This window comes from Neodiprion pinetum, chromosome 1 (assembly GCF_021155775.2).
Source record: "Neodiprion pinetum isolate iyNeoPine1 chromosome 1, iyNeoPine1.2, whole genome shotgun sequence".
Taxonomy (NCBI): Eukaryota; Metazoa; Arthropoda; class Insecta; order Hymenoptera; family Diprionidae; genus Neodiprion; species Neodiprion pinetum.
The window spans coordinates 4,278,316-4,292,519 of record NC_060232.1 but is presented as its reverse complement, the minus strand read 5'-3'; the positions used below and the strand labels follow the sequence as shown (position 1 = coordinate 4,292,519).

The window sequence follows — 14,204 nt, the reverse complement described above, 5'->3', positions numbered from 1 at the left end:
AAAAAATAACTGAGATATCCCCCAACTTGCTTGTTTCAGATAAATTTGTATTGATTGCAATTTGTGCATAATTTAAGAATAAAAACATTTCTGTACATAACTATTTGTAATCCCTATTACCCACGTTAACATTTAATCTCAACATCGCTCCACATTGTTGAAGCTTGTCGAAGGTGAGAAATTTGTTTCCTGACTCGCAAGAACATCGCAAAGATTCGCTAACAGTTCTTTCAAGCAATTTTCACGAAAAAATCTTATCCATGCAACCTTGGCAATGTTGAAAATTCACAGTAATTTTCGTCCCATGATCAGAATTGATTTGAATAACCCTTTCTAGAATATTTGTGTTCTAGATTTTTTTTTTTAGTAGGAAGAGAAAGAACGAAGCTTCTTAAAACTTCGAGTGTATTTTAATACACATTTGAAAGGTGCGAGCAAAAATTGTATCATCCAACTGTTGCGGAACGGCAGCGTTATTATCTGACCCGTTAAGTGAAGAATATATCTTGAGTCAACGGCTGACCATCGAAGGGCCTAGTCACTTGAGTCTCGAATCGGCAGGAAAGATGAAGTGCATAATTCTTGTCTGAAATGTAAAAGCGAAATTCATTATACATCATGTCATATTGTACATCATGCATCATACATAGTATGAGAGATCGAAACCAGAGTTTGGACGTTCGGATGTTTAGAAAGTGACGTCACCCAAAATTTCTTTTCTCGAAATATCAGCTAGCCGAATTCCTCAGTATGGAAACAACCGCGCAGTAGAGCGGACGTATGAGAATCGCGCTCCGCAGATTTCGAGAACCGGGTTCTCTACTTCCTGGTTCCTGCGCTCCGGTGCAACTCGACTTCCAGGACAAGCGCTCCGTATTTTCTGCGCTCCAGGTCCACTACCTGGTGAAACTCGACTTTCAGGAACGAGCGCTCCGTTTTTTCTGCGCTCCAGGTCCACTACCTGGTGAAACTCGACTCTCGGAGGACGAGGAAGACGAGAAGAACAAGATGGACGAGAAGGACGAGGATTTGTGCACGGTGAGAATAATATTTTTATAATATTTGATGAAGTAGGATCAGGATCAGGAGTAGGAATAGGAGTAGGATCAGAAGGAGGAGTAGGAGTAGGATCAGGAATAGGATCAGGAGTGGTAGTAGGAGTAGGAGTAGGATGAGAAGTGGGATCAGGAGTAGGAGTAGGAGTAGCAGTAGAAGTACAAATAGGAGAAGGATCAAGAGTAGGTGTAGGATCAGGAGAAGAATTAGTATCAGAAGTAGTCAACCACCTCCTCCCACCTCCGACCACCTTCGTCCTCTTCGTCCACCTCGTCCCCGTCCTCTTCTTCCTCCGCCGCCTCGTTGTCCTCGTCGTCCTCGACTTCCTCGAATACCGCCGCTCACTTCCAACCACCGCCAAACACTTCCTACCCCCTCCTGCCCCCGCCAAACACCACAACCATCTCCGTCCACCTCCTACCACACCCTGCCGCCTTTTTCTGCTGTTTTTAAATCATATTATTTACTCAGAGTAATTTTAGTCAGGAACTTTCTTAACTGGCGTTTATATCTTAAACCTTTTTTCTTCAACGTTGTAATTGCAAGATATAACTAATTTTTAATATTCCGCATTGCAGGAAAGTCCGTCAATGGAACGGTCTTCTGACTCCGAAGGATCTCTACTGGATGTGGATGAAACTTTGGAAAGAAGTAAGGAGGTTCTAGGATCACCATTCTACGAAGAAAGTAATAAGATCAAAATTTTTTAACTTGTATACTAATATCGCCTTGTCTTCATTTGTATCAAAACATCTATGTTTGCACGGTCTTGATTGAAGTTGGAATTTCATGTTGACAATTGATTTCAGAACTGCGTCAGCTGTCAACTGGCCAATTAACAGAGTTTCTCGGTGAAATGGAATCCTTGGTCGGAGCGCTCAGCGAAACTTTAATAGCTGAGTATTACTATTATTAATATTAGCTTACTTTTGTAAGTATTTATGAATATAGCCTCCATGAATATTCATTGTTGGTATATAAGGTCTGGCAACGTACCTACTTTCTGTAATGTTAAAGATTTTGAAAGAAATTAACTAACTATAAAAATGGATAAAAAATATTATCTCTAATAGTGAATGTAGCTAATACAACTTTAACCGTATATTGATTATGTTAATGATCTATTGTGACAAGATCGGAATTAGATAAGCTCTCTAGATACTCTTTTCTAGTCTATTAATTTATATCATGTATATGTAAATGTATATTTCTTCAGTTTATACAATCACTACACTAGGATTACCCTTGCCACGTTTTATGGTGCGCTTGTGTAATTTGTATATTATTAACCTTATGTTTTACTCTATTTGCGACAAGTTGTGAGTGTTTGTGATTTCTTGGCAATTATTTATGTACATGTATATGTATATGTATATGTATACTTATGCATGTGTATATACATATATACACATGCTTAAAACTAGATTTTTACAATAAACACAGAGGTTTTAGTATATTCACATACGGATTTCTGTGTATAGGTATACTTGAACTAAGATATCCTTATCTCTAATACGGAGTTTTTCGTAATTCGCATTTGTTCTTGCAACCCAATGTCCTACATACGATGGCAAAAATCGAGATCCAACTTGACTGAGTCTCAAAGCCCTGTTGACATAAAAGCAGCAATTTGATAGAAATTATAGTTTATAGTTTACACAGCCCATTGCATGATATTTCATTACAAATACATAGGTATGTTTCAATGTATTTAGGAATAATTTATCAAATATACAGAGGTCATGTGCAAATAATAAATGAATTCGACCGCAGTTTGATGTATTCATTAGAGCTTTAACAATAAATTTAAGCTTTGTTACTTCTTTCATTTTATTATGGATAATGAAAAACATTTCCGACTATTCGTGCTGTGGAAGCATGGGGATTAAACCAAATGTAGCAAAAGATTAGAAACAGTGTATGTAGAGTACGGGTATTTTTCTAATGATGCAAACACGTGCCGCTAGCTTAGTTTTGACATATCTAGAATACCACGCCTTGCGAATTAGCTTTCCAGAAAGAGATGAATGATGAATTTTAAGGACTGCATTATCGTTGTTGAATACTCTATGCCTCGTGGGAAACGAAAATCTGTAACGATAAAATTGATGCACCGGATCATCGTCGACTTTAACTTTTGAAATGTCCTACCATTTTCGAACACCTCCTACCTCCCCCTGCCACCTCCGACCATCAATGGCCACTTTCGACCACCCCCTATCACCTTCTGCCAGCGCCGACCACCTCCTACCATTTCCGAACACCTCCAACCATCCTATTTAACTATATTACTAGATTAGCTATGATATGAAAAAAGAAGAATTATTCATTTCGAAATGGGATTCTATTCGACACGCGCTCGATGTATCCCATAACACTAATGTTCAAAATTATTCCAACAACTTTTCATTTGCTCTCTCGATCTTGAATTTTCATAGGCATAGAATCGAAACGCTGTTTTAGCTGGTCGCAAGTGAAGTATCTGCGTTGGGTGGAGGAGCAGAATTGTTTTTCGTAAAGTATTCGGATGGAAAAAAATTCAGAGTAACTGTAATACATCACGGATGCGCTAATTTTGAACGAGACGAAATGGATGCTTCGTATATGAGACAGTATTTAACGCTGCGTAGTGATTTAAAGACCTAAGAAGGTGATAGGGAGAGAAATAACGAAGCTTCTTAACACTTCGAGTGTATTTTAACACACATTTGAAAGATACGAGCAAAATTTTTCATCATCCAACTGTCGCAGAACGGCAGCGTTATTAGCCGACCCGTTCACTGAAGAATATATCTTCAGTCAATGGCTGACCATCGAAGGGCCTGGCCGCTTGAGTCTGGAATCGGCAGGAGAGATAAAGTGCGTATTTCTTGTATGAAATGTGAAACCTAAAATCATTATGCATCATATCATATCATCGTACATCATACATCATACATCATACATCGTACATCATACATCATCATACATAGTATCAAAGTTCGAAACCAAAGTTTGGATGTCGGATGTTCAGAAAGTAACGTCACCAATTCAAAATCAGCTAGCCGAATTCCTCAGTCTGGAAACAACCGCGCAGTAGAGCGGACGTAGGAGGATCGCGCTCCGCAAATTTCGAGTATCGGGTTCTCAACCTCCCGGATTCCGCGCTTCGGGTCCGCTACCTATTTCGAGTACCGGGTTCTCAACCTTCCGGATCCCGCGCTTCGGGTCAGCTACGCGGTGAAACTCGACTTCCAGGACACGCGCTCCGTAATTTCTTTACTCCAGGTCCGCTACGTGGTAAAACACGACTTTCAGGACACGCGCTCCGTAATTTCTTTACTCGAGGTCCGCTACCTGGTAAAATACGACTTTCAGGACACGCGCTCCGTAATTTCTTTACTCGAGGTCCGCTACCTGGTAAAACACGACTTTCAGGACACGCGCTCCGTAATTTCTTTACTCGAGGTCCGCTACCTGGTAAAACACGACTTTCAGGACACGCGCTCCGTAATTTTTGCGCTCAAGGTCCACTACCTGCAGGAACTCGACTTCCAGAACAAGCGCTCCGCAGTTTTGGCTGTCCAGGTACTTGACCTGATGACTTTTGACCTTCGGGAGTAATTTTGCGTAGTTCCGGCTGTACAGGTTCGCGACCTCGTGACTTTTGACCAAGCACTGTGTAGTTTCTGCGCGGGTCCGCTACGCGGTGAAACTCGACTTCCAGGATAAGCGCTCCGTGGTTCCTGGTTCATGTTTACAATAAATTATTTCAATTCGTTTTTCGCGCAAGCCGAAATTCAGCAGCTGTCAGTCCGCTAATAAAATTTCTCGACTTCCAGGATAAGCGCTCCGTGGTTCCTGGTTCATGTTTACAATAAATTATTTCAATTCGTTTTTCGCGCAAGCCGAAATTCAGCAGCTGTCAGTCCGCTAATAAAATTTCTCGACTTCCAGGATAAGCGCTCCGTGGTTCCTGGTTCATGTTTACAATAAATTATTTCAATTCGTTTTTCGCGCAAGCCGAAATTCAGCAGCTGTCAGTCCGCTAATAAAATTTCTCGACTTCCAGGATAAGCGCTCCGTGGTTCCTGGTTCATGTTTACAATAAATTATTTCAATTCGTTTTTCGCGCAAGCCGAAATTCAGCAGCTGTCAGTCCGCTAATAAAATTTCTCGACTTCCAGGATAAGCGCTCCGTGGTTCCTGGTTCATGTTTACAATAAATTATTTCAATTCGTTTTTCGCGCAAGCCGAAATTCAGCAGCTGTCAGTCCGCTAATAAAATTTCTCGACTTCCAGGATAAGCGCTCCGTGGTTCCTGGTTCATGTTTACAATAAATTATTTCAATTCGTTTTTCGCGCAAGCCGAAATTCAGCAGCTGTCAGTCCGCTAATAAAATTTCTCGACTTCCAGGATAAGCGCTCCGTGGTTCCTGGTTCATGTTTACAATAAATTATTTCAATTCGTTTTTCGCGCAAGCCGAAATTCAGCAGCTGTCAGTCCGCTAATAAAATTTCTCGACTTCCAGGATAAGCGCTCCGTGGTTCCTGGTTCATGTTTACAATAAATTATTTCAATTCGTTTTTCGCGCAAGCCGAAATTCAGCAGCTGTCAGTCCGCTAATAAAATTTCTCGACTTCCAGGATAAGCGCTCCGTGGTTCCTGGTTCATGTTTACAATAAATTATTTCAATTCGTTTTTCGCGCAAGCCGAAATTCAGCAGCTGTCAGTCCGCTAATAAAATTTCTCGACTTCCAGGATAAGCGCTCCGTGGTTCCTGGTTCATGTTTACAATAAATTATTTCACTTCGTTTTTCGCGCAAGCCGAAATTCAGCAGCTGTCAGTCCGCTAATAAAATTTCTCGACTTCCAGGATAAGCGCTCCGTGGTTCCTGGTTCATGTTTACAATAAATTATTTCACTTCGTTTTTCGCGCAAGCCGAAATTCAGCAGCTGTCAGTACGCTAATAAAATTTCTATTACTTTATAATCTTCTCATAATCTTCTGGGTAAAATACGTCGATAAAAAAATTATATTAAACCTTACACTTGAAGGTGTTCGGAGTTGGACGAGGAGGAGGACGAGGAAGACAAGGAGATGAAGGTGGACGAGGATTTGTGCTCGGTGAGTAAAACACTTTTATAATATTTGATGGAAATTGTAATTATATTTGATCCAAAATATTTCAAACTAGTCATGTTTACATTAAATTATTTCAATTCATTTTTCGCGCAAGCACATATTCAGTAGCTATGAATAAACTTATACAATTTATTATATTATTAAACAATTAATTAATTATATCAATCCGTATACAATATTTTTGATGTCTTCCTATACTGAAAATATTTACATTAAATTATTTCAATTCATTTTTCGCGCAAGCACATATTCAGTAGCTGTGAATAAGCTTATACAATTTATTATATTATTAAACAATTAATTATTTATATTAATCCTTATACAATATTTTTGATGTGTTCCTATACTGAAAATATTTACATTACATTATTTCAATTCATTTTTCGCGCAAGCACATATTCAGTAGCTATGAATAAGCTTATACAATTTATTATATTATTAAACAATTAATTAATTATATCAATCCTTATACAATATTTTTGATGTGTTCTCATACTGAAAATATTTATTACTATTCCAGGTACAACCCGAGGTGGTTGGCGGTGGTTGGAGGTGGTCGGAGGTGGACGAGGTGGACCAGGAGGAGGACGAGGACCAGGAGGAGGACGAGGTGGACGAGGAGGAGGCGGGGTGGGTCGTGGGAGAGGAGGGGCGGGGGAGGGGGACGGAAGGGGCAGAGGTGGGCGGGGAAGGGGGTGCGGTGGGAAGGGAAGGGGAAGGTGGGAGGGGGAGGGGGAGAGGGGAAGGGGGAGGGGTGGTGGGAGGGGGAGGGGGAAGGGGGGTGGGGGTGGGGGAGGGGAGGTGGGAGGGGGAGAGGGGGAGGGGGGTGGGGAGGGGCGGGGGCGGGGTGGGCGGGCGGCAGGGAGGGAGGGAGGGAGGGAGGGGAGGGAGGGGAGGGAGGGAAGGGCGGGTGGGCGGGGGGGGGGGGGGATGTCAGTGCGAACCCGTTGGAGTTAATAGAGCAGAACCGCCCCCCCACACTCCCTCCCTCCCGCCCTTCCCTCCCTCCCTCCCTCCCACCCTCCCTCCCTGCCGCCCCCCACCCCGCCCCCGCCCCTCCCCACCCCCTTCCCATCTCCCACCTCCCCCTCCCACCTCCCCTCCCCCACCCCCTTCCCCTCTCCCCCTCCCACCTCCCCCTTCCCTTCCCACCTCACCCCCTTCCCCGCCCACCTCTGCCCCTTCCGTCCCCCTCCCCCGCCCCTCCTCTCCCACGACCCACCCCGCCTCCTCCTCGTCCACCTCGTCCTCCTCCTGGTCCTCGTCCTCCTCCTGGTCCACCTCGTCCACCTCCGACCACCTCCAACCACCGCCAACCACCTCGGGTTGTACCTGGAATAGTAATAAATATTTTCAGTATGAGAACACATCAAAAATATTGTATAAGGATTGATATAATTAATTAATTGTTTAATAATATAATAAATTGTATAAGCTTATTCATAGCTACTGAATATGTGCTTGCGCGAAAAATGAATTGAAATAATGTAATGTAAATATTTTCAGTATAGGAACACATCAAAAATATTGTATAAGGATTAATATAAATAATTAATTGTTTAATAATATAATAAATTGTATAAGCTTATTCATAGCTACTGAATATGTGCTTGCGCGAAAAATGAATTGAAATAATGTAATGTAAATATTTTCAGTATAGGAACACATCAAAAATATTGTATAAGGATTAATATAAATAATTAATTGTTTAATAATATAATAAATTGTATAAGCTTATTCACAGCTACTGAATATGTGCTTGCGCGAAAAATGAATTGAAATAATTTAATGTAAATATTTTCAGTATAGGAAGACATCAAAAATATTGTATACGGATTGATATAATTAATTAATTGTTTAATAATATAATAAATTGTATAAGTTTATTCATAGCTACTGAATATGTGCTTGCGCGAAAAATGAATTGAAATAATTTAATGTAAACATGACTAGTTTGAAATATTTTGGATCAAATATAATTACAATTTCCATCAAATATTATAAAAGTGTTTTACTCACCGAGCACAAATCCTCGTCCACCTTCATCTCCTTGTCTTCCTCGTCCTCCTCCTCGTCCAACTCCGAACACCTTCAAGTGTAAGGTTTAATATAATTTTTTTATCGACGTATTTTACCCAGAAGATTATGAGAAGATTATAAAGTAATAGAAATTTTATTAGCGTACTGACAGCTACTGAATTTCGGCTTGCGCGAAAAACGAATTGAAATAATTTATTGTAAACATGAACCAGGAACCACGGAGCGCTTATCCTGGAAGTCGAGAAATTTTATTAGCGGACTGACAGCTGCTGAATTTCGGCTTGCGCGAAAAACGAATTGAAATAATTTATTGTAAACATGAACCAGGAACCACGGAGCGCTTATCCTGGAAGTCGAGAAATTTTATTAGCGGACTGACAGCTGCTGAATTTCGGCTTGCGCGAAAAACGAAGTGAAATAATTTATTGTAAACATGAACCAGGAACCACGGAGCGCTTATCCTGGAAGTCGAGAAATTTTATTAGCGGACTGACAGCTGCTGAATTTCGGCTTGCGCGAAAAACGAAGTGAAATAATTTATTGTAAACATGAACCAGGAACCACGGAGCGCTTATCCTGGAAGTCGAGAAATTTTATTAGCGGACTGACAGCTGCTGAATTTCGGCTTGCGCGAAAAACGAATTGAAATAATTTATTGTAAACATGAACCAGGAACCACGGAGCGCTTATCCTGGAAGTCGAGAAATTTTATTAGCGGACTGACAGCTGCTGAATTTCGGCTTGCGCGAAAAACGAATTGAAATAATTTATTGTAAACATGAACCAGGAACCACGGAGCGCTTATCCTGGAAGTCGAGTTTCACCGCGTAGCGGACCCGCGCAGAAACTACACAGTGCTTGGTCAAAAGTCACGAGGTCGCGAACCTGTACAGCCGGAACTACGCAAAATTACTCCCGAAGGTCAAAAGTCATCAGGTCAAGTACCTGGACAGCCAAAACTGCGGAGCGCTTGTTCTGGAAGTCGAGTTCCTGCAGGTAGTGGACCTTGAGCGCAAAAATTACGGAGCGCGTGTCCTGAAAGTCGTGTTTTACCAGGTAGCGGACCTCGAGTAAAGAAATTACGGAGCGCGTGTCCTGAAAGTCGTGTTTTACCAGGTAGCGGACCTCGAGTAAAGAAATTACGGAGCGCGTGTCCTGAAAGTCGTGTTTCACCAGGTAGCGGACCTGGAGTAAAGAAATTACGGAGCGCGTGTCCTGGAAGTCGAGTTTCACCGCGTAGCTGACCCGAAGCGCGGGATCCGGGAGGTTGAGAACCCGGTACTCGAAATAGGTAGCGGACCCGAAGCGCGGAATCCGGGAGGTTGAGAACCCGATATTCGAAATTTGCGGAGCGCGATCCTCCTACGTCCGCTCTACTGCGCGGTTGTTTCCAGACTGAGGAATTCGGCTAGCTGATTTTGAATTGGTGACGTTACTTTCTGAACATCCGACATCCAAACTTTGGTTTCGAACTTTGATACTATGTATGATGATGTATGATGTACGATGTATGATGTATGATGTATGATGTACGATGATATGATATGATGCATAATGATTTTAGGTTTCACATTTCATACAAGAAATACGCACTTTATCTCTCCTGCCGATTCCAGACTGAAGCGGCCAGGCCCTTCGATGGTCAGCCATTGACTGAAGATATATTCTTCAGTGAACGGGTCGGCTAATAACGCTGCCGTTCTGCGACAGTTGGATGATGATTGCGAAGACTGTGTTACTCGGAAAGTGAGTGCACCCAGCATACAGCCAGCATCATATCGAAATCGTTAACTCTCCGATGTTCTGCAATAAGTTCTCAACTCTACAGTTGGAACATCTCAGGGAGCGAAAGCGCACGACGATTTTCGGTTGTCACACCAAAGCTCATCAGGGCAACTGTCTTTATATGCTTCAGTCAACGTAGGAGGTATTTGGAGGTGGTTGGCGGTGATCGGAGGAGGTCGAGGAGGACGCGGACAACAAAGCATTTTTCTGCACTTTTCAAAATCGTGAAAATTTTCGCCAAAAATATAAAGGCGTTAGCCTTACTTTTTTTTCATTTTTCAAGCAAAAAATTTTTGGTCTCAGATTCGATTTGTGTGACCCTTTCCTGACTCATTGGACCCTCAGGAACTCAGGAAACGCAGCGAAAAGAGCGTAGGACCAACAGGAGAGAAACGGCGAGCGAAAAAGCACCTGCTGAAAAATGCCAAAAAATACAGGATCTCGTTTTTTGGCTGTAACTTTCGATGCGTTGATTGCAGCGTATTGGGACTGCGCCCAATCGATTTCTCTCGCAAAATTACGTCGAAATAGTGCCTGAAAGAATTGATTCCAGCACTTTTCAAAATCGCGAAAATTTTCGCCAAAAATACAAAGGGGTTAACCTTCCTTTTTTTTTTTACCAAAAAAATTTTCGTCTCAGAATTGATTCGTATGACTCTTTCCCGACCAATTGGACCCCAAGGAACTCAGAAGACGCAGCGAAAAGAGCGTGGGATCAACAGAAGAGAAACGACGAAGGAAGAAGCACCTGCTGAAAAATGTCGAAAATTCAGGTTTTCGTTTTTTGGCTGTAACTTTCGATGCGTTGATCGCAGCGTATTGGGACTACGCCCAATCGATTTCTCTCGCAAAATTACGTCGGAATAGTGCTACGATTAATTTATTCCAGCTCTTTTCAAAATCGCGAAAATTTTCGCCAACAATGCAAAGGGGTTAGCCTTACTATTTCTTGGAGGTAAACATGTTCAGTCTGAGATTCGAGTTGTATGATCCTTTCACGGCTAATTGAACCTGGAGGATTGCGAAATAGACATTACAAATACTGTGGGACGAATAGGTGAAAAAATATCAAGAAAACATGGAGATATACATTTATTCATTTATTTGAAACTAGTATACATACAATAGTAAGAATACAACGCATACATATCGTATCATGCACAGGTACGAGATTTCATGTATTTCTACGTGCATCAAAACTGATCAAAACGTACTGACATGATGCAACAATCGTTTTCGCATTCCATCGAGTTCACTTAAAACTCACGAAAAAAATGCAAACAGTGAACTCTTCTTTTTTCAACACAGTTATTCTTGAGACAATTTGCAGTATATCTCACATTCTCTCTTTTCATTAATCGATTTTATAGGAGTTCTGTCCAAGTAGCACCAAAGATAGCGCAAGATCTTGCGGAAATCGACTGTGGACACGTCGTGAATATTGACCTAATTCAAGTCGCCGCCGAGCCTCATGTTAGTCATCGATGATTTTGTGCCACTTGTACCGTACATCTTATAAATAAGTAAAACCGAACAACACGAATCGTGGAATCTGCTACTGAGGAAATGTACCATTTGAAATTTCCATGTTACATCATTTGTACATCCAGTTTCGACCTGATCGTCTCCTCATCGTCGGTCCGAAGAATTCGGTACTTTATTGTTAGTTCTCGGCGCGTTCTCCGATAGTTCGATCGTGTTCGCCACACCAGTTTCTCGCCTTCGGACAGTGTCTGTTCTCTGGACGGTGCGCAATCGTCATTCGACGCAAGGCGACGAGGTTAGTTAGTCAGTACAGTTAGTAGGCATTGGGATCTTGTACGGGAATCAGCAAAATGGCTGCAACAGGGAGTTCGAAAGGTTCAGTGCTCGAAAAATTCGGTTTACAGCCGGTAACCAAATGCAGCCTTGCCAAGTTCTACGTCCCGGCACTCGGTGCCGTTTCTTATACCGGTCTGTCAATCAACGTAATGAATCCACGTCTAATCGTCAGGTAATTGAAACAAAACCCGACCTCGTCAAATTTCATTCCGCCCAGTTTCGCTCTCGCCGCGTCTCATAACCGGCGTCAAATTATGTAATACGTCGCCCCTTGAGCCGGACAAACAGTAATTTCGAATCCTCTTCGTGTCATTCGTCTTACTGAACTTTCGTTCGCTTTCTAATCGTTAGTCACGTGCCTGTCAATAACCGATTCCACGTCACAGAACAGCGGAAAGTGACGACGAATTCCCGTGGCTGATGCAGAGTTTCATCATTCCTGCAAATATAACCTTATCCGGAAACGCACATGTTTCGGTCATCGTTCGATCGATATTTTTACCGACCCGTTCTGTTTTTCTAACCTCAACTGATTTGCACCTAGAGAAGTCCAAACTCCATATTACCGTTTTCTATTTCAGAATATTCCCAACAACGGATATAACAAACCTGCTACTCGGTAGCACGTTTCTAGGCACCGGATCCTACATTTACACCAGGGAACACTTAAAAAATGCTCCACCAGCAAACAAAATTGCATACAGGTAAGTTCATCAGTCTTTAATTAGAATTTTTCAGAACGTAACCTTACATTTCTGACCTAGCGCTGCTGGAGCTGTGCTGCTGAGTTTTGGGTCAGTTCTAGTGTGGTCTATCCTACGCTCGATCATCCCACCAAATTCTTCCCTTCACACTATCGCTGGTATCGGTTCTGGAATTGCATTTATCAAGATCGGAACTAGCTACCTGGAGTTTGTCGACTCGCAGGTGGTGGCTAAAAAGTAGGAAAACATAGTAAATATGCTTTAAAACATTGTCCAAATATGTCATAGACACCGTAATCGAACAAGACTAATCAAAAAGTAAAACGGACAAACAGTACACTTGTTTATCATATATTTGAAATAAAATTATATGGAATCTTGTAGAAAGTTTGATATAGATAGTTTGGTAAATGATGCGAATGATCTTTTTAATGGTTACAACGTTTCGCTGAATCATTTTTAATTACAAACTAAGTTTATTTCCTAAAATGTTGACTAATCATTATATTACCCTGTCCCATTCTCCAATGTATTATAATTACATGTATACTGAATATACTGAATGCGTGACGGCATGAAATCATCTTTTGTTTTTTAAATGGATAAAGAATGTATCTAGTATCCCTTTTTTACTTTTAAGTTTTTCTTTTCTTTTTAAACTTCTATTTAAATATTTAACATTAAACATTTATGAACCACTTTTCCTTCAATACATTTCAAATGTATACATAGAAGGACCTATGGGGGGCATGTTATGCTCGTACATAGGATGGTCTTGAAACTAAAAGTTTGTGCTTGTTACATTTTAGAGTTGATTACCAGTTTACATACTATACAGTCTTTATTTTCAATTTCAAAGAAAAAAAAAAATTAAAATTTTAGTCTATTACTCAACTCCACAAAATTATCATATACAGACACAGACAGAAATTAACACTCCATATATTATAGTAAACTATATCACAATATTGCAGATATGTTTCTTCAGTTTATTTTTTAGTTGCTTTTCAGCAACGGCAAGATTTTTGAGATGATTAGAAAGTGTATTAAAGTATTTTTTAGCATAGTATACCTAACTTCTTTACCCAATATTTAACGTATGTTTAGGTAGCTGGATATTTCCGTATCTCTCCTCAAGTCTTTATTATCACATATTTACTCTTGCAGTCATCTCAGCGGTTCAAAAGCAGTCATTATAAACCATCCCATTCAATGATCCCATACACCGCTATTGCTGCTAAAAAGACCGTAATATAGCACGAGTAGCTTCTCAGATAATATGCATCTAAGACTATAAAACACGTACGTTAAGTGCTTAGTTTTATTTACTATATTATTCACATGAATATCCCACTTGATGTTGCTATCGTATATGTGACACCTAAATACTTACTGAAGTTAACTCTTTTTAAAGAGGTTCCATTTATCCTTACATCGATACTATCCGAAACACAATCACAGTAGTTGTCAAAAGTTACAAGTTCATCATATAGTTTTAGCAGGTCATTGATGTATAGGATAAACAACAGTGGTCTCAAAATGGAACCTTGTGGAACACCAGTATTTATTCTTACAGGATTACTTTTACCTCGATTGACCTTGAAAACGTGAATTCTATCTTTCGGGTAGTTTTTGATGAGATCAAGACAGACTTCTCTCACACCAATATTGT

At 40.9% G+C, this 14,204-nt stretch overlaps 2 protein-coding genes across 2 annotated transcripts; both read left to right on the top strand.

The window, feature by feature from the left end:
- Positions 1-615: 615 nt before the first annotated feature.
- LOC138190909 (uncharacterized) lies at positions 616-2,788 on the top strand. The gene is made up of 3 exons (XM_069135634.1): positions 616-1,038; positions 1,635-1,743; positions 1,866-2,788. The coding sequence occupies exons 1-3, from the start codon at positions 781-783 to the stop codon at positions 1,970-1,972; spliced, it is 474 nt and encodes a 157-aa protein (XP_068991735.1). The 5' UTR covers positions 616-780; the 3' UTR covers positions 1,973-2,788.
- Positions 2,789-11,623: 8,835 nt separating this feature from the next.
- On the top strand, positions 11,624-13,115 carry LOC124210762 (uncharacterized). The gene is made up of 3 exons (XM_046609087.2): positions 11,624-12,000; positions 12,410-12,532; positions 12,593-13,115. The coding sequence occupies exons 1-3, from the start codon at positions 11,843-11,845 to the stop codon at positions 12,771-12,773; spliced, it is 462 nt and encodes a 153-aa protein (XP_046465043.1). The 5' UTR covers positions 11,624-11,842; the 3' UTR covers positions 12,774-13,115.
- Positions 13,116-14,204: the final 1,089 nt, after the last annotated feature.